The sequence below is a fragment of the Lepidochelys kempii genome, chromosome 3 (genome assembly GCF_965140285.1).
Source record: "Lepidochelys kempii isolate rLepKem1 chromosome 3, rLepKem1.hap1, whole genome shotgun sequence".
Lineage (NCBI taxonomy): Eukaryota > Metazoa > Chordata > Testudines > Cheloniidae > Lepidochelys > Lepidochelys kempii.
This window is the reverse complement of record NC_136382.1, coordinates 63762429-63783214: the sequence shown is the minus strand read 5'-3', so window position 1 is coordinate 63783214 and position 20786 is coordinate 63762429. Positions and strand designations below refer to the sequence as shown.

Here is a 20786-nt window from a genome sequence, read left to right as displayed (position 1 = left end):
TTCAAGATGTTATATACCATCCAATATTTTCTCCATGTTACTGAGCCAATGAAGTGCCTCTTGAATGTGGAAAAGTGAAATTTATTTATGTAAAGCTATTCCTAGGATACTAATCATAAATAGATGAGCACCTCACTGACATTAATGAATTTATTGAGCTAAATTTTAATCACTTCCTGCATACAATGCTTTGGTCAAATTCTTCAACTATAAAACAATTTTTTCTATTATTTAATTTTGCAACTTATGAAACATTTTCAAAAATTCAAGTATTTGGAGGTGTATGGAGGCGTTTGTTTTAGGAAAAATAACTATTTCAAATAGACAGTCACTTACTATATTCATATTATTTTGGACTGTAACAAATGTAGCTTGGGGGTTTTTTTCATAGCTCTTAAGGCCAGAAGAGAGCATTCTGATTATTTAGCCTGACCACCTGCATAATTCAGGCCATAGAATTTAAACAATTGGTTCCTGCATCAAGCTCATGATTTCTGATTGAACCACAGCACATCTTTTAGAAAGATAGCTAATCTTGATTTAAAGACTTCAAGTGACGGAGAATGCACCACATCCATATGATAACTGATCACTGGAAGAACTGACCTAACTGTCAAAAATTTGCACCTTATTTTTAGTCTGAATTTGTCTAGGTTCAGTTTCCAGCCACTGAATCTTGTTATGCCTTTGTCTGCTTGGTTAAAGTTCTCTCTACTACCAGAAATCATCTCCCCATGTACATACCTATAGACTACGATCAAGTCAGCTCTTAGCCTTTTCTTTTTTTATTAAGCTAAATTAATTGAGCTTTTTTAGTCTCCCATCATATAGCAGGTTTTCTAGACCTTGAATTCTTCTTGTAGATCTCTTCTGAACCCTTTCAAATTCTTCAGTCTCCTTTTTGAAGTATAGACACCAAAACTTGACACAATATTCCAGAAATGGGCTCACTAACGTTGTATACAGTGGGAATAAATCTGCCAGTTCTACTCAATATTCCCATAGTTATATAACTAAGGGTTGGATATACTCAATTACTGCATCACACAGACCTCATTTTCAATTGGTTATCCCTTAGGTCCCTCAGTCTTTTTCCGAGTCTGTTTTCCAGAATAAAGACACTAATCCTATAAGTATGATTTACATTCTTAGTTCCAAGATGCATGACTTTGAATTTAGCTGTATTAAAATGCATGCTGTTCCAGTGAGCATCTTCAGTTTTCAAAGGGGCCCAACTCTATTAAGCCCCTTTGAAAATCCCATCCCAGTTTATAACAGTGATCTCCTGACGCATGAATCAACCTTTACATTTAGATAAAGCTGGAAGAAGTAGAAGTACAACAGTTGGATAATAAGGTCGCACTCCTTATCAATTTACAGTGACCAACTGTGGTGAGATCCAACCCAACTCTTCAGAGTAATGGATGAAAGTACCACAATAGGCTAACAATAGATGGAATATTGCCGTACTGTGATAATGTTTGATATACTCTTGTGTTTCTAAAATGTTCATTTTTAATATACTTTACTATTGTTTTTGTGCTGTTTAGTAAATATTCTATATTAGGTATAACCCAAAAACTAAACCCAGCTTATTTAATTTAAAACAGAATTATACTGGATCCCACAACCTCCCTTATTGTGAGGTCCAGTATAAAAGCTACTCAAAGAACTAAAGAAGAAAGAAATAAAAAGAAAGATCTTCAGTGGCTCAAGTTATCCTATGCTGTTTCATTATAAGGGCTGTTATTACTCTGAGGTTTTGGCTGGCCTATTCAAATATCCGAGTATGACACTAGTTTCTTCTTTTGATATTCCCCCACAGATACATAAGTGTTCCTAATTTTTATACATTTTCTCTAATTTCTGGAAGAAAAAGCTAATTTTGGTATGTTTGTTGAATTCACAATGATGCAATATTCTAAAATATTGAGAAAGGACATCAAATTAACACTCAGGTAAAGACACCTGTTAGGAGATATATATATATATATTTTCCTAGGTATATGTTTATCATTTAGCTAGTTATAGAGTTATAAAAGAAAGAATCAAAATCACTGTCTCCCTGCATAAGGGCCTTCTCTCACTGTGACAGTCTGAGGCCTATTCTTAAGCTAAGGCCTTTGGCTAAATAGTGGGAGCAGCCATAAGCTGGAAAACGTACGGTTACATCCTCACACATTTCAAGCCAGTCATACTGAAATAAGGCAATCTGGGGCTGTTATAAAGGTGATCCAATCTCTCTCCTTCAGACAAAGGGAAGAGCCTAGAAGATGTAAAAGGAAATTTAGTTAATAGTTTTCTGTTTGGTAAGAACTCACTTATCAATAGACATAGCTGGGAAACCCTTATGTCTTTATAGATGTAGCTGTGAAATCCTCACTTCTTTATTGTTTTGTCATTATAGCTATTGTTTATTTGCATGGTCTCTGTCTGGTTCTGAGATTGTTTCTGTCTGCTGTATAATTTAATTTTCCTGGGTGTAAACTAATTAAGGTGGTGGGATATAATTGCTTAGCTAATCCTGTTACAATATGTTAGGATTGGTTAGGCAAATCTCAGTAAAATGATTGGTTAAGGTATAGCTGAGAATATTACTATATAAATTAGAGGCAAACAGGAAGTAAGTTGGAATTCGAAAATAAGGAAAAAGGAACTTGGATTTAAGCTTGCTGGGAGTTCACCCCAACAAACATTGAATTGTTTGCACCTTCGGACTTCGGGTATTGTTGCTCTCTATTCACGCGACAAGGACCAGGGAAGAGGGAGGGTGAAGGAATAAGCCCTCTACCATCACCAAACAGCAGGGGGAAAAAGAAGTATGTTCGCATGTTTTCTGTTTTAAATTTATTTCCACATGCACAAGCTTTGAGTCATGTGTAAACAATGGCTGACATCCTGCAGTTTTACCCTCACACATAAATTTGACCTTTTATCTATTAGTTCAACTTTTGGCTATTACTTTAATCTTTTGATGCACGTTCCAACAATGGCAGCAAATCTTACTCATCCAATCTAAAACCGATCAAAGTATTAGTGGAAACCAAGATTCCCTCCCTCACCCTGATTTCTGTGTCACATTAAGAAAGGTTAATTATATGCCTTTTGGTTTTGTTTGTAACAATCCAAAGTCATTCTCCTTCTCCAATTCCATTGGCTTTGTGCATAAAGCAGACCTGTACTTGGACTACATCTCCAGGCTGGTCTACACTGGGTACTCACATCAGCATAGCTATGTCTCCCGAGGTGTGAAAAATCCACACCTGAGAGATGTAGCCTAAACCCCGTTGTAGACAACGCTAGGTCAATGAGAGAATTCTTCCATCAACGTAGCTACTGCCTCTCAGGTAGGTGGATTACCTACTCTGATGGGAGAACTCCTGTCAGCATAGGAAGTATCTACACTGAAGCCCTAGAGTGGTGCAGCTGTGGTGCTGCAACTGTGCTGCTGTAGCATTTTCAGAGTAGGCATACCCTCTGATAGCCAATTAAACTGAGGGGAACAAAATAAGATACCTAAATTTAAAAAGGAGTACCTGAAAAAATTAAATATGGGTCTTATACACTTTCCACAGAAGTGAATAGGAATCTTTGGATGGGACCCCAAGTCTGTCCCCAAAATATTCATGTTGATTTGGAGACAGTGTACAAAGAATGGCTGTATACAGACCAAGAGGTTTGTTTATTTATTTAAATTCTCCTTTCCTAATGTACCTATAAGAAACACAGAACTACTCATGGCCCTCTCAACTGAAACAAGAAATGTCACTGCTATTATGTATTTATACATTTTTCAAATGGTACTCATCCCCACAGCATTGAGTAACCCACTAATGAACCCATTAATGGATGATTATTTATTGAGTTTTATTTGTATGTTGTCTCTATTATGGGTCTACCATGCTAGAAGGCATCTGAAGCATAGAATATTGAGCACAGGGCTCAGAGTCAGAAAAGATGGGTTCAGTTTCCAGCTCTGCCATTGAATCACTTGGTGACATGTCCAAGTTACTCTACTTCTCTGTGCCTCAGTTTCATCACCAGTAAAATGGGGATAATAATGCTTGATCATCTTGATAGAGCACACTGAAATTTAGAGATAAGTGATAATATTATTTTAGTTTCCAAGCATAATGTAAGTTTGATTTCAATCAACTGGGTTTGCTTATTACAGGTTTACAACAGCTGACATACCTTATTTTGATATATGAGAGATGGAGGAGCACACTTATCTCTACAGTGCCTCCCTGTGTCCAGGTGCAATAATGCAGGTGTCCTTTCAGTCTAACACCCCCTCTGGCTTCAAGACAATCTGTCATCTTCTGTGATCTAGCTCTCCGGCTAAGTCACTGCTCAGTCTATCTCCTTTCATGGTTAGCAAAAAAAAAGTCCAAAAATATGGAACTCAAAGTCCAATGGTCTCAGAGTCTCTCCTCCAGCCTCTGTCAAACACACATAGTCCTTGACCATTTTCCCTCTCCCTTTTTAGTTTGGGGAAGATGTGGGGGAACCCATGGCCATTCGCTCCATTGGGTTCCACCTCAGGGCCCTTGTTCAGAGTAGCCAGAGTTAACCCCTTTCAAGTCCCTTGCCTTTTCCTACCTCTGTGGGTTTTCCTGACTCTCATTCAGTTTCCTCTCTCTCTGGAGTGTTAGCTTTTCCAGTGGCTTCTCACCAGCTTTTCCTCCACAGTCCCTCTGCCTCTCTGGCAGCCTCCCCACCCTCCTGCCTTACAGCCCTTTTATCCCACTGGCTACTGTGGAGCTGCCAATCACCTCTGACTGAGCAGGCAGGCAGTTTCTGTGTTAACCCATTGGTTGCCTAACCAACATGGGGAGTACTGACCTCATGACAGAGACCCACGGTAGAGACCATACATAATTACTATTCATTATTTGCATTACCTAGAAGATCTAGTTATGAACCAGGAACCACTGTGCAAGGTGCTGTACAAACACAGAAGAAAATGATGATCACTGTCCCAAAGAGATAACATCCAAGTATAAAACAAGAAATAACTGATAGGTACAGATGACAGAGTACTAGATTACCACTTAGATAGTGTTTTACATTATCAACACACAGAGCAAGGATTAATAAGTCATTGCAACAAAAAGCAAAGTGGTTAAGCTCCAAAATACAGAAATTGATACAAGGAAAGTCTAGGTGACCTGGCTCCCAATTTCATACTTAGTCTCTTAGACCACAGAGATTCCTGGTTTCATGCTGATGCAGAATCTAACACTCTGACAAACTGCTACATAGTATTGATATCATCTAATAAAAAAATAAGTTGGTCTTTCAGTAATTCTTCTTGCTCACAGTCGGCTGTTTTTCAGGTCCACTGTATGTTATATGATTTTATGCTTGTTCAAAAGGTGGCATAAAGCCAAATATGCTCTCCCTCTATGAAAAGCATGCTCCCCAAAGACACACCTCTCCCCGGTGGCACCTTAAAGACTAAGATTTATTTGGGCGTAAGCTTTCGTCTGTAAAAAAAAAAAAACCCACTTCTTCAGATGCATGGAGTGAAAGTTACAGAAATAGGCATAAATATATATTGGTAAATGAAGAGAAGGGAGTCTCCACTCCCTTTTCTTCATGTGCCAATATACATATTTATACGTGTTTATCCCATGAAAGCTTATGCCCAAATAAATCTGTTAGTCTTTAAGGTGCCACCGGACTCCCCTTTGTTTTTGTGGATACAGACTAACACAGCTACCCCTCTGAAACTCTTCTGTTTCTCATATCTACATTCAACATGCACAGATATTAGCATTTTTTCACTTGGATCAATAGCTTAATTTGGTAGATTAGTGGAACCCTTTGTACAGTTATCAGCTAGCAAGACAGCAGTCATTTCGGTGATAGGATAAATAATCAAAGTCTGTTTGCAAGTCATCAGTAATTTCAGAGTTCCGTATCTCACAGAATAATAAGGATGTCTTCGCCACCTCCCTTGTTCCTGCCTACTGTATGTTATTAACATATCTGAGAGATGGTGCTTAGAATGAACACTTTGAAATGTGTTGCTTACACATTTACAAAGCAATCTTCAGGCCAGATTCTTTCTTCCTAAGTATTTAAAAAACTTTTAACAGGAATTAGATATAGGAAGGACCCAAATGGGCCCTTCTTGTTGTTGATTGATTTCCCAGAACTAACCTTCTGTGTCAGCGTTATACAAAGTCAGAAATGAACTTGCTTGCATAAATCCTATACCACTGTAGTCGGCGGGTGCTTTGCAGAGAGGAATCGCTGTATGGGGGTGGGGAAGGGAAGAATGTTGGGGAGAACACTGAATGCTAAGGAGCCCAGCTTAATCTTATGTGCACATGGGGATGGGTCAGTGAAGGCAGTGTGGCTGTTGGTCTTATGACTATAGTGAACATTTCATTTAATTAAATAGGTAACTGAACACATTAGCATGAGCACTATCATATTTTCCAAGCATCGTGTATATGAAAATAATTGTAAGCATCACTTAAAATTCAGTAAAGGCTCAGGGAAATTTGTAATAAACTAATATTATAAGAAAAATATTATATCTTTATTAATAATTATTTTTGCATTAATACTGAAGTCTATCCCCAACAGTGGCTTCAAGTTCCTCATCAGGGAATCTACTGTGTGGTTACAAGCCCACTTGGGAGATCTGGTTCCACTGGGTAGCAACTAGCTGATCATCCTAGTGTGCTTTGATTTCAATAGGAGACCCTCCAAGTTAATGATCCGATTGCTCTATATTTCATTAGCCTTCTAGCACCTTTTGGAATCTGAGTCAAAGATGGAAGTAAAAAGGCACAGAACAGTTTACACTCAAAATGCATTCACAAAACACCATGGAGTTTGTAGTTTAAGGTCACACCAAACAAGGTATATTTATATTTTTAAACATACCTCATTTCACAAAGCATTGAAGGCTTGAAATGTACCTTTTAAATATAAAAATAATCCTTTAAAACAAAATTATGTGACAATTTTCCACACTTCTTGTTATTATTTCATAGAATCACAGACTTTAGACGATCATAATGGTCCCTTCTGACCTTAGTCTGCACAACGAAGGCCACAGAATTTCACCCACCCACTCCTGTAACAAACTCCTAACCTATGTCTGAGCTACTGAAGTCCTCAAATCGTGGTTTAAAGACTTCAAGGTGCAGAGAATCCTCCACCAAGTGACCCGTGCCCCACGCTGCAGAGGAAGGTGAAAACCCCCCAGGGCCTCTGCCAATCTGCCCTGGAGGAAAATTCCTTCCCAACCCCAAATATGTGATCAGCTAAACCCTGAGCACTTGGACAAGACTCACCAGCCAGACACCCAGGAAAGAATTCTCTGTAGTAACTCAGATCCCACCCCATCTAACATCCCATCACAGGCCATTGGACATATTTACCGCTAATAGTCAAAGATCAATTAATTGTGAAAATTAGGCTATCCCATCACACCATCCCCTCCATAAACTTATCAAGTTTAGTCTTGAAGCCAGATATGTCTTTTGCCCCCACTGCTCCCCTTGGAAGGCTGTTCCAGAACTTCACTCCTCTGATGGTTAGAAACCTTCATCTAATTTCAAGTCTAAACTTCCTGATGGCCAGTTTACATCCATTTGTTCTTGTGTCCATTGGTACTGAGCTTAAATAATTCCTCTCCCTCCCTGGTATTTGTCCCTCTGATGTATTTATAGAGAGCAATCATATCTCTCCTCAGCCTTCTTTTGGTTAGGCTAAACAAGCCAAGCTCTTTAAACCTCCTTTCATAAGACGGGTTTTCCATTCCTCGGATCATCCTGTTCCAATTTGAATTCATCCTTCTTGACCATGGGAGACTAGAACTGCACACAATATTCCAGATGAGGTCTCACCAATGCCTTGTATGAACGGTATTAACACCTCCTTATCTCTACTGGAAATACCTCGCCTGATGCATCCCAAGATCCCATTAGCTTTTTTCACAGCCATATCACATTGGCGGCACATAGTCATCCTGTGATCAACCAATACTCCGAGGCCTTCTCCTCCTCTGTTACTTCCAAGTGATGCGTTCCCAGCTTATAACCAAAATTCTCGTTGTTAATTCCTAAATCTATGACCTTGCACTTTTCAGTATTAAATTTCATCCTATTACAATTACTCCAGTTTTACAAGGTCATCCAGATCTTCCTGTATGATATCCCAGTCCTTCTCTGTATTGGCAATACCTCCCAGCTTTGTGTCATCCGCAAACTTTATTAGCACACAGCTTTTTGTGCCAAGGTCAGTAATAAAAAGATTAAATAAGATTGGTCCCAAAACCGATCCCCGAGGAACTCCACTAGTAACCTCCTTCCAGCCTGACAGTTCATCTTTCAGTGTGACCCATTGTAGCCTCCCCTTTAACCAGTTCCTTATCCACCTTTCAATTTTCATGTTGATCCCCTTCTTTTCCAATTTAGCTAATAATTCCCCACGTGGAACCGTATCAAATGCCTTGCTGAAATAGAGGTAAATTAGATCCAAATACAAATCCCTACGAATACCTTCTCCTCCAACAGAACACCCACTCAAATTCCCCTGTTTACAGCTCTGTTTGTTGGCTCCTGTGCCACTGCAGCTGTCTGACAATTTTCCATACTTGCTGTTATCATTTGTATTACTGTAGAACCCAGAGGCCACAACCAAGATCAGAGTCCTATGATACCCGGCACTGCACACACACATGGGAAGAGACAGACTCTGCTTCAAAATAGACAAGACAGGAGAAAGGAAGAATCATCATCAATATTTTACAGATAGCCATACGACAAAGATCATAAAGGAAGTCTGTGGCAGAACCAGAAACTGAACCCAGACCTCCTGAGTATCAATCCAGTGCCTTAACCAGAAAGTCACCTTCCTTTGTTTAAGTAGCCTTCCTATTTTATACGTTTGGTTAGAAAACTGTTCAGCTTGCACAACCGAAAATGGGACTACATAGACGCTGCTCTGTTTAGTTAGAATCTGCATTTCTCCATTACCATTAAATACTTTCCATCTTAACCAGTTTACAAATGTACAAAAGATGGACAATATTTTAAAGAAAGCATACTAATTCAAGTTCAGATCCTAAATCATGCCAACAATTTCCTCAGCTGAATCATTAGTTGACTCAATCAACTTGGTTCTGATATTAATTTAGGAGATAATTAAATAAAGATGAACATATGATGAAGCATACAAGGAAGGAAAGCCTTGTTTTACTTTCAGATTGACCTTAATTTAGTTCTCTTCCCAATGCTAGAAAAACTACCTGATACTTCATTAGTGTCTAGTACAAACACAGGTCAAAGACATGACACATATTTACCATAAGTGTGTCTCTTAAATATCATCTCACTCTTAGTAATTTTACAGACAGAATGGAGGTGGTGGAAAAAAACAAAATCTTGGCAGGTTTTGTTGGTGATGTGTGGTGGTGGTGGTGGGGGGGGGGTGTTTGTTTTTATGCCATAGGTAAACTTCACCAAGATACCCACTCAGTCAGATCAGTGAAAATAAAGGTGGTCTCACACACTGGCTTCGCATTTATTCAAAGATGCTTGCGATAGCCAATGTTTTAACTACAAAGTCATTATCTTAACTTTTACACACACACACTTGCATTTTTACATGTTTCACCCATGCATAGAAATAAAATCATCAGTTAGTCAGGCTTTTTTTTTAGTAACTTCAAAGAAATTATTCTAGCCCATTATTCCAGCTGAGATATCACAAAAAAAAAAAATAAAGACTACATGCTACATTAAATGCTCCATGGAAACACATTAAAATACAGAATATATGTTCTACACCAATTGCACATTTTTTGTCTCATTCAATAGAACTCTGCTCCTACACAGAAGCATCACAAATAGTTCCACTCTACTTTGTCAAATATGTGCACTGCTGTTCTTGCTAGGGAGAAGACAGACTGTATGCATCTATAGGCAGCATGCTACTCACCTCCACTCACCATCTATTAGACATAAACACAATTACTTGCTGCTTCTCTCTAACTCAATACATTTTGTTGCAAAACATCATGGCTCTACAAAGTGAACTGAAAAGCTCTTCTCCTGACCAGAAGGACATTTCCTCTTCAAGCTCAGAACTCAATTTAGTTTATGCCAACCCTTCTCCTTTGGGCAAAGCAACTAGCTTCCATCTATTCAAGTTTTTATATCATGTCCACCATCATGGTATCGGACTCCTTTTCACACCTCCCTCAGCCTTTGATAAGAGCCTTCATGTATGTGACATTATTTCCTCAGAGGGAAGATAATCCTATCCACTCTGCAGGTTTCCATCTCTTTAGTTTTGGTATGCATGCTGTTTCCTACGACTAGACGGTGAGGGGGCGGAGGAGAGAGAGAGAGAGAGAACTGAAGCACAAGATCTCCCCTATCACATATGCCATCAATTTAAGAATCCAGATAGGGTGGGAGTGGAGCCCTTCTGACCTTTACACATCTCTTCATTTCCTGGGTTACTCTAAGGTGGAAAACTGTTCTTTTCTTTCAGGGGGGGAAGGGGGCTTTTTATTCTCCCTATTTTACCGACTGTTCTTTACTTCTTCCACTCATCTTTCCAGGGGAATGAGGGAGAGTTTAAAACAGGAAGAGCTGGGAGACCCCTTACCTAATGTACCCTATGGTGCAAACTCATGGATGACAGGAGAGGTCCCAGAAGCCTGGAGAAGGGCTAACACAGTGCCCATCTTTAAAAACAGGAAAAAGGAGGAGCCGGGGAACTATAGACCTGTCAGCCTGATTCCAATACCTGAGAAGCTACTAAAGCAATGTATTCACAAGTTCAATGTTTTATACTTGATGGATGAAGGGGTAATCACTAGCAGCCAGTATGGATTTATTATGAACAAATCGTGACAAACCAGCTTGATTTCATTCTTTGACAGGGTAACTGGTTTGGTGGACGGGGGAATGCAGTGGACATAATATTCCTGGACTTCAGGAAGGCTTTTGACACAGTCCCACATGACATTCTGATAGGTAAGTTGGAGAAATGCGGGCCTGGAGGAACTACCATTAAGTGGATACGTAACTGGTTAAACAACCGCAAAAAGTAGCTATTAATGGAATACTGTCAGATTGGAGGGAGGTCTCAAGTGAGGTTCCACAGGGATCTGTTCTGGGTCTGGTGTTGTTTAACATCTTTATTAATGAGCTGGATGTCCGTATAGAGAGCATATTGATCAAATCTGCAGATGACACAAAGCTAGGAAGGTTGCCAACACTGTGGAGCACAGAACTCAAATTCAGAGGGATCTTGATAAGTCGGAGAACAGAGCTATAGACAGTAAAATGAAAGTCAACAAAGACAAATGTAAAGTGCTGCACTTAAGAGGAAAAAAAACAAATGCACAAATACGGAATGGGGGACAACTGGCTTGACAGCAGCACTGCTAAGAAAGATCTGGAAGTTGTGGTGGACCACAACCTCAACATGAGTCAGCAATGTGAGGCTGTTGCAAAAAAACCAAAACACAAATGCAATTTTAGGTTGCATTAACAGAGGCATATTATGCAAGCCATGGGAGGTGATAGTACCGCTCTACTCAGCACTGGTTAGGCCTCAGCTGTAGTACTGTGTCCAATTTGGTCACCAATGTACAGAAAAGATGTAAAGAAACAAAAAAAAATCCAGATGTGAGCAATAAAGATGATGAAAGGCATGGAATGCAAGCCATATGAGCACAGGCTGAAGGAACTGGGTATGTTTAGTTTGGAAAAAAGATTAAGGGGGGAAATTATAGCAGTCTTCAGATACTTGAAAGGCTGCCATAAAAAAAGATGGAGAAAAGTTGTTCTCTCTTGCCACAGAGGGCAGGACAAGAGGCAATGGGTTCAAACTACAGCATAGCAGATTTAGATTAACTCTCAGGAAAAACTTCCTAACCATAAGAAAAGTAAGAATGGAACAGATTGCCTCGGGAGGTTGTGGAAGTTCCTTCACTGGAGATTTTGAATAGGAAGCTGGATAGCCATCTGTCTTGGATGGTTTAGACACAACAAATCCTGCATCTTGGCAAGGAGTTAGACTAGATGACCCTTGTAGTCCCTTCTAAACCTATGATTCTATGACAAGGTCTAATACAGAATTCCCCATGATGGATGCAACACTTTTTGAGTTAGGAAATTATCATCTGTAATATTTAGAAATTCTGAGTATGATTTAATACTGTCAGGATACGATGTACAGCATGTCTCATTCAAATTGAAGTCCCTCATGATCACATAGCTTTTTTCCCTTACACATTATAGATAGGTGCATAAGGAGGTGATCCTCCTGCTTGCTAGTGTGATTGAGTGGTCTGTAGCACACACCAAATGGTACCCCATCTTGTGCCACCAACTTGCACTTCATACACAGAAGACCCTTCTGGCTTCAGGTAGAAAAGAAAACACAGCACATCCACTGCATGTCACAGCCACTGTTCCATTGCTGACCATCATGGAATCAAGCATACAGCTGGACTGGAAGGAAAGCCTCTCACATTTCCTCGCTATAGTCACTCCAAAAATTTCCTGTTAGCTACCTCTGTTCACAGATCTCAATTTCACCTAACAAGTGACATTTTAAGCTAAATCTCCCTGCTCAGCTCACCACTAAGGAGCAATTAACCACTCAGACATCAAACACCAAGGCTGACCAAAGGAATGATTGAGTTTTTTTGTACCCAGGGATGGTCAGTTTCAGTTCCTTCTTTCCTTGTGTATATTTCAGAGAGGAAAGAAACATCTGCCACCTTGAAGAGAAGGAGTTATAAACCCTCCCTACACAGTATGTATATGTGTATATGTGCGTGCGCACGTAAGGTGGATCATTTAATGAAAAATCCATATGTACATGTGTGTTGAAGAGGAAAAGGGAGGAAATATATGTTTATAAAACCTTCCCCAGGGTGCCTGTCATCTTTACCTGTGTCTGTGAACATGTGGTAAAGTGAAGATTAGATCTAGAAAAACAGAACAGGCCTGGATTCCTAGAAAAGCTGGCCTTTTTTCCCCAGAAAGCTATGAAGAAAGTTTACCCGTGATGTTCTTAGGAGCTAGACACACATCATTAACCCTTACCATACTATGGTTAACCACTAAAACATTGTTTATTTTTTACAAGCAGGAAGAGGAGTGGCCAATGTTCTATATCAATTGTTCTCAACCATTTTCATTCCACATATCACTCTGAACTACAGAGACTCTCTCATTGTACACCGCCCCTTCCAAATTCTCGAAACTAACATTTCATGGTCCAAGGAAGTTCTTAGTGTCTGAATATTCCCCTCCCATATATTGCACTTTATATATTTCCATACGTTTCAAATTTACAACTCTTGTCTTCATACTCTCACTTCCCATCCCAACTTCTCCAACCCCGCTAGTGCCAGCCTCCAACTCGTTAAATGATCCAGCCACCTGGTTCAGATGCTTTGCTAGTTGTATTGATGGAGTACTTGGCAGCTGACTGGGAGCTAGCAATGAATGGAAGGAGGAACCTATCAAAAACTAGACCGATAGCTCTCCAAAACAGATCACATTCCAGCAGTACTTCCACTAAGCATCACTGGCGAATGCAGAAAGGAAAGGAACATACGGTAGCAAGGTTAACAAAATCTTATTTACTGTGTAAATTTTAGTAATTTGTTATTAAATCTAGTACATCACTCTCAGGACCCATTTTAACCCCAGACAAAAAGTTATTACTATGTAAGTGACATTTGTGTCAATGTTTTTCATGAACTTCCACCTACTTTACTAGAACCTGCCAGTAAACAATGCATAACATTGGGAGCCATGGGTGCCTTTTCTATGTTATAAAGCTAAATAATTGTATTTAAAGATACTTCATTCACCCTTACAAACATTTATAATGAAAAGTATAGTAATATGTTGGGATATTTCCACTACCATTGTTAAGCATCAGTATTCAAAAGAATGTTCTTCCTGTCAAATGTAACAAATGCGTTCCAACAGAATTTATTTATTTCATGGATTTAAATTAAAACAATATGCCAACGCATCTCTCTTTCTCGGTCCCATAACTCATCTCTGTCTCATGTTTCAACAATATCCAACATTTGGGACCTTCACTGAAAGCTTGTTACTTCACTAAATGAAATTACAAACTTCTTTCACAAATTAGTCAACAAAAAAATTTATATAGCTACTTCTTTAGAGAAGGAACTGAGTACTGCCACTCTTTAAGCATGCTATTTCTTCAGGCAGACTACCATTTTAGGAATAGACTCAATTTTTAAGAAGATTTGTATAAGCAAATTCATGACGACTTCAGAGGAGAGCAGACCTTTTGGTCTGGGCAATCAAAGCAATTATATTTTAAAATTATAACACAAACTATTAAATCAGTAAAAGTTGCACTCACAAAAGGATTCCGAATTTCTCTTATAAGATAGAAATACAAGCCTGCTTTACACTCATATAGTCATAAAACATTGCATAGTATAGCCTTGTGATGCTGGCATTATCACTGAAATGTATAAAACTTGCAACAATGCTAATTTCACTAATGTTTAACATCTTTTAGGTGACCTAAAAGTCATCTGTACACAATTTTAGGAAAAAAAAAATCACAGAATTACTAGTAAACAAATGACAACTATACCATAAACTTAAATGATGTATGCCAATAAAAGTAAACAAAATTAAGCTTCAGAAACAACATCAGCAGCTTTTTTGCATTATCCTCATGATTCTCACTTTCTCCTGCCTTGAGCTCTTGGCAACCAAAGAATAAGAAAATGGGGGGGGGGGCTTAAGAATAAGAAATGCATGCCCTATATAGTAGGATGACTTATTTTTAACCCTTTATTGCCTTGAGTCTAGATTTTATAAACTAATTCAGAGCGACAGTTGTATTAGTGATCATTAGTGGTGGCGGTGTCTTGCAGCAGCAAGAACAGAATTAAATAACTCTACAAAGAAACACCTATGATGAGGATAAAACTCCTTACTGAGTTACTTTGAATGGAGATTTTTACAAAGCAATAGTTTGCATATATCCACATTTTGGAGGTTAAGAAGATTTGAAACTACCATGACCACCAATAGAGATGGATCAAGCTCATATATATGTATATAACCAGCATTACAACCTCAGCGCATTTAGACCCATCCACTACCCACAGTGAACCCTTCAGTTTCATAAGAACTCCAAACTCTGAGAGACAGCAGATGAAAGGAAAAATGTTTTCCTATGTGTAATTTTGGTCTCTCTACTTTAGCAACACCATGCCAGAATGACAGTTCACTCAATAGGAAAGACTACAGTCAGCACTAATCAAATGCAAAGTTGTCTTTGCAGATTTTCTTCTGGTTTTATAGCAAAATAGGAGAGGGTTAATAGCATAGCAAAGAGGGGAAAGTATGTAATAAGAGCCCACTAAGAGAAAAAAGAAAAAACAGTGAATGCATTATTAATTTTTTTAATGTAAAAATAAGAAAAGCATTCCTATACATGGAAAAAAGCATATTGTTGGAAATTCATCTATACAACACCTAAGCCAACTTACGTCTGATTTAAGCCAGCAAGTTCATCTGCTATTTGTAGAAACTCATACTGAGAGAATGTTATTCTCACATCTATTTTTCTTAATTCATGTTTGTTTGTTATATGTATAAAGCTCACCCTGATGTAGCTGAAATGGTGCATAAGGTTTGTGCAGGCTTCTGACTCTGCACAGGACTGCATTTCATCACAAACAAGGGTTTCACAGGACTTCAACTGCCTACAGAGACCAACCTATGGCCTCTAAATCTTTAAAAAGGGTTAAAAAAAATCTAAATCATATTGTAGACTAAACTTGGAAAGTCTTTGAGAGTACTCCAGATGAAGTGCACAAACCAAAATTACAGGTAGGAAATGAAGGTTCTTTTTTCCTGCAACTTTGGGTTTCACCAGCCCGAAATGACAAAATTCTACTACCAATTCCTTAAAGGCAAGGCAAGGAGGAAACTCTTTCACCACATCTGACAGCTAATTCTTGAAGGACTCTAGTCAGCCTCAATAGAAGGCAATGAATCTAGCTTGCAATGCTAAGAGAAAATGGAATTAAAGATAGCTTTCTACTGATATCCACGGAGATGTCTTCCTTACTGTAAAGGCAAAAGATACACATCTAGTTGTGTAGGCCCTTATTTTGATAGGACAAATCTCCAAGAGAATAACATTTTTCAACACAAAGTGACAAAATACCATGATGCTGAGGTCAATGTAAAAGGACAGATTAGAAAAAAAAAAACAGCCTTTATTCGATGGATACTGTTATGACATCCTAATTTAGCCTCTCCAAATCAGGAAAAGCCTATTTCAAAGTGAATGGATAATCTGTGGATCAGTAATGGGGTACAGAGCTTTTCAGTATTAGATGACTGGTTTAAGTATAACTTATTCTACAGTGACAAGATCATTCCCATCCAATGACTGATCAGTGGTCTACACAAAGTATTACATGCCTGCATTGATAAGAACATAAGAATGGCCATCCTGGGTCAGACTGAACGTCCATATAGCCCAGTATCCTGTCTTCCAACAATGGCCGATGCCAGGTGTCCCAGAGGGAATGAACAGAACAGGTAATCATCAAGTGATCCTTCCCCTTTCACTCATTCCCAGTTTCTGGGAAACAGAAGCTAGGGACACCATTCCTGGCCAACCTGGCTAATAGTCACTGATGGACCTATCTTCCATGAATTTATCTAGTTCTTTTTTGAACCCTGTTATAGTCTTGGCCTTCACAACATCCTCTGGCAAAGAGTTCCACAGGTTGACTGTGCGTTGTGTGAAGAAATACTTCCTTTTGTTTGTTTTAAACCTGCTGCCTATTAACTTCATTTGGTGACCCCCTAGTTCTTGTGTTATGAGGAGTAAACTACACTTCCTTATTTATTTTCTCCACACAGTCATGATTTTATAGACCTCTATCATATCCCCCCATAGTCATCTCTTTTCCAAGCTGAAAAGTCCCAGTCTTATTAATCTCTCCTCATATGGAAGCTGTTCCATACCCCTAAAAATTTTTGTTGCCCTTTTCTGAACCATTTCCAATTCCAGTATATTTTTTGATAGGGGGTGACCACATCTGGACGCAGTACTCAAGATGTGGGCGTACGGTGGATTTATATAGAGGCAATATGATATTTTCTGTCTTATTATCTATCCCTTTCTTAATGATGCCCAACATTGTGTTCACTTTTTTGACTGCTGCTGCACACTGAGTGATGTTTTCAGAGAACTATCCACAACTATCCACAACGACTCCAAGATCTTTCTTGAGTGGTAACAGCTAATTTAGACCCCATCATTTTACAGGGATAGGTGGGATTATGTTTTCCAATGTGCATTACTTTGCATTTATCAACATTGAATTTTCATAATGTTTTGCAGGAAATCCAGGATAACAAGACGGAAGGCGCAGTCAATCTTGATTCTCCCCATAGATGGAAAATCCACAATGACCCCTGGTAAATTGTTCCAATGATTACTTACCTTCACTGTTAAAAAATTACACCTTATTTTCTGTCTGGAAAATAAAAACAAAAACCACAGAATCCCCACTTCCTGGCACCACAGAAATTTGAACCCAATACCTTCAACACTAAAGGCAGTACCCTTACATCTACGCCACTAGGCAAGCTTAGCTAAAAGACCCAGTTGTCTGAAAATAGCCACATTAGTCCTCATCATGAGAGTAAATGTCACCATATGGTAGTGAGCAGGGAAATCCCAACAGCACCCTAATGAAAAATTAAATTATATAGTTATTTGTAAATGTTTAAGCAATGTTAAGTGCCAATATTGGTGTGTGAAGAAAAAAAAATGAAACACTGCGTACATTTTTAAGAACACAATGAACAGATGCTGTATCTATGCTATGGAGAGTGTAGAACCATCTAGACTCTTGAGAAAGAGTTATCTCTGTACTGCCTGTCCTAAGATAAAAATGTTAAGATTAAATCAGGAGAATCTTAGGCACTCCACACGTGTCATATTACACAGCATTTTCTGTAAGTAAATGACGACTTCCATTCACGTCTAAAGGGACAAGACAAACCTAAACCTCATAAACAGTGCTTTTCCTGGAGTGGTCCAATGCACTTTACTTTGATTCTCATGTCATTCCTGTTGACGGTAATGAGAAACATGCACATCCGACCACTTGTAAATAGTTATTTTGAACTAAGACTGAGCTAATATGTTGGCGTCTGCTGCAGCAGAAAGATGGATGAACTATTTAAGAAAGGTTTATCAGTTCTAGATAAAAAAGAAGGCAGTATTTCAACTTCCACTTAAGAATACAGCTTATTTGACTGGCCAGGCCAAAATGTTCAGAGAACAATTAATAAACCACCTTGACTGAAGTATTTTACTTACAAAAACATAATGAGGTCAGTAATGAGGTGGAAATGTAAAAGAAAATGTAGAACCCAGATTTTCAAACGTGATTTGTGATTCTGATTGCTTAACATCAGACGCTTTAAGAGGTCTGATTTTCATGGAGTGGGAGCTCAACACCTTCTGAAAATCAGGCCCCTTTAAATTGTCTTAAGTTGGACATCCAAAATTACCAGTCACTTTTGGAAATCTTCCCCATAGGTATGAACATCTCAGATTCAGCTAGTATACTTATGGCCATTCAGAAGACCTGAGGTTAATCAGCTTCTGATTTCTAAATAGAGCAGCCTGATGATACTGGGTACATCATGGAAGTGATGCTCAAAGCCCACAAAGAGGAATGTGCTTATTCTTTCTCATGCTCACTGCACAGGTGTGTCTTAGAGAGGGAAAAGGGAGCTGTCAAGGTTCCTTCCCCGCTCTGAACTCTAGGGCATAGATGTGGGGACCGGCATGAAAAACCCCCTAAGCTCGTTTTTACCAGATTAGGTTAAAAGTTCCCCAAGGTACAAACTATTTTATCTTTTGTCACTGGACCTTATGCTGCCACCACCAAGCGTCTAACAAAAATAACAGGGAAAGAGCCCACTTGGAAACATCTTTCCCCCCAAAATCCCCCCAAGCCCTACACCCCCTTTTCCTGGGGAAGGCTTGATAAAAATCCTCACCAATTTGCATAGGTGAACACAGACCCAAACCATTGGATCTTAAGAACAATGAAAAAGCAATAAGGTTCTTAAAAGAAGAATTTTAATTGAAGAAAAAGTAAAAGAATCACCTCTGTAAAATCAGAGTGGTAAATACCTTACAGGGTAATCAGATTCAAAACATAGAGAATCCCTCTAGGCAAAACCTTAAGTTACAAAAAGACACAAAAACAGGAATCTAACGCATATCTAACTAGATTGCTTACTAACTTTTTACAGGAGTTCTGACCTGCATTCCTGTTCTGGTCCCGGCAAAAGCATCACCCAGACAGAGACAGGGGACGGTTCCCCCCACCCCCCTCCAGCTTTGAAAGTATCTTGTCTCCTCATTGGTCATTTTGGTCAGGTGCCAGCAAGGTTGTCTTAGCTTCTTAACCCTTTACAGGTGATGGGTTTTTCCTCTGGCCAGGAGGGATTTAAAGGTGTTTACCCTTCCCTTTATATTTATGACAGGAGCCATCTGTCTGATTTCTAATTACAGGATAACAGTCAGACATACAACTACTTCATGGGAGAATTTAAATTAAAAAGGACATGGAAGCTTTATGACTCCCTCCGAAAGGATAAATCTTAACTTCAGTTAGAATGACAGAGGATGTGAGATGAAGAGAGGAAACCTTATCATTCCTTTTCCTAAGGCTTGATGGCTATGAGCTGCTTCAGTAATAACAAACAACAATGTAATACCTAGATTTTATATAGCACTTTTCGCTCATATATGAAAAAGTGCTTTACTAAGGAGATCAATATTTTTTATCCCTGTGATCAGGTATACAAAACCCTCCTCAAAACTCTCCTTTGACAGGATTCCTTCAAAAAACTTGATAACAGCTGGGCTGCTGGTGCGCTAAGACCACCACCTATTATACTATCTTACTCTTTCCTGGTAATTCTCTGTTTAACTGTTGCTGTCCATCCCTTGTCTCTGGTTTTATACTTAAATTGTAAGCTCTTTGGGGCAGGGCCCATCTTTTGTTGGGTGTTCGTATAATGCCTAGTACAATGGAGACCTGATCCATGACTGAACTCCTTGGCACCATGATAATACAAATAAAAATAATAAAAAAGACCTAATTAGAGCTAAGTATGTGGCAGCATGTTTGATTTTAAGATTTACTAATGTACAAAAATGAAAAGCTACATTTAAAGTTCAGAAACAAAAACTGGACTCTACATAAACAGCCATAGAGAACAGAAGTTTTCATTTATTATTTTACTGCAATAGCAACTGTTTCTCAATGTTCAAGAACTGGATGTCTCTCTTAGTTCTGGGCATCTCTCCCAGACAGCTGGGAAACTGTAACCTAGTTAATATCGCACATCCATAGGGCTCTTATACAACCAGAATGTCCACGCAAAAGATTCCAAAATTTATAGAATTTGCTATGTGACTCTTGAAGACCCATGAGTAAAATCATACCACCACAAAAGCTTGAGTCCTTTATACTTCATTTGATTATAAACATGTGCACATAAATACATACACAATATTAATATAGGTAATGTTTTATAGAAGTTGCCTAAAGTTAGGCACTGAAATTCAAGTGAAGCACCTAAATAAGCGGCTTTGATTTCTGAGGTGTTGAACATCTATCATTCCCATTGACTTCAGTGGTACTTCTAATGCTATTTCTGTTGGGGCTGAGT

At 38.8% G+C, this 20786-nt stretch overlaps 2 protein-coding genes across 16 annotated transcripts in view; one reads left to right on the top strand and one right to left on the bottom strand.

Moving 5' to 3' along the window:
- BCKDHB (branched chain keto acid dehydrogenase E1 subunit beta) overlaps positions 1-20786 on the bottom strand; it is a 290535-nt gene that overhangs the window by 118857 nt on the left and 150892 nt on the right. The gene's annotated exons all lie outside the window — the stretch shown is intronic.
- Positions 1-20786, top strand: part of LOC144930411 (uncharacterized) — a 45878-nt gene that overhangs the window by 24015 nt on the left and 1077 nt on the right. For 3 of the 6 annotated variants that reach the window (XM_078852130.1, XM_078852131.1, XM_078852127.1), the window contains 5 exons: positions 10919-11012; positions 12748-12804; positions 16437-16613; positions 17425-17501; positions 19621-20238. In XM_078852130.1, the coding sequence (XP_078708256.1) occupies positions 10919-11012; positions 12748-12804; positions 16437-16465 (180 nt within the window). In that variant the 3' untranslated portion in view covers positions 16466-16613; positions 17425-17501; positions 19621-20238. Of the gene's footprint in view, positions 1-10918; positions 11013-12747; positions 12805-16436; positions 16614-17424; positions 17502-19358; positions 19444-19620; positions 20239-20786 lie in introns of those variants that run through there. The other 3 variants (XM_078852129.1, XM_078852128.1, XM_078852132.1) reach the window with 3 other exon arrangements.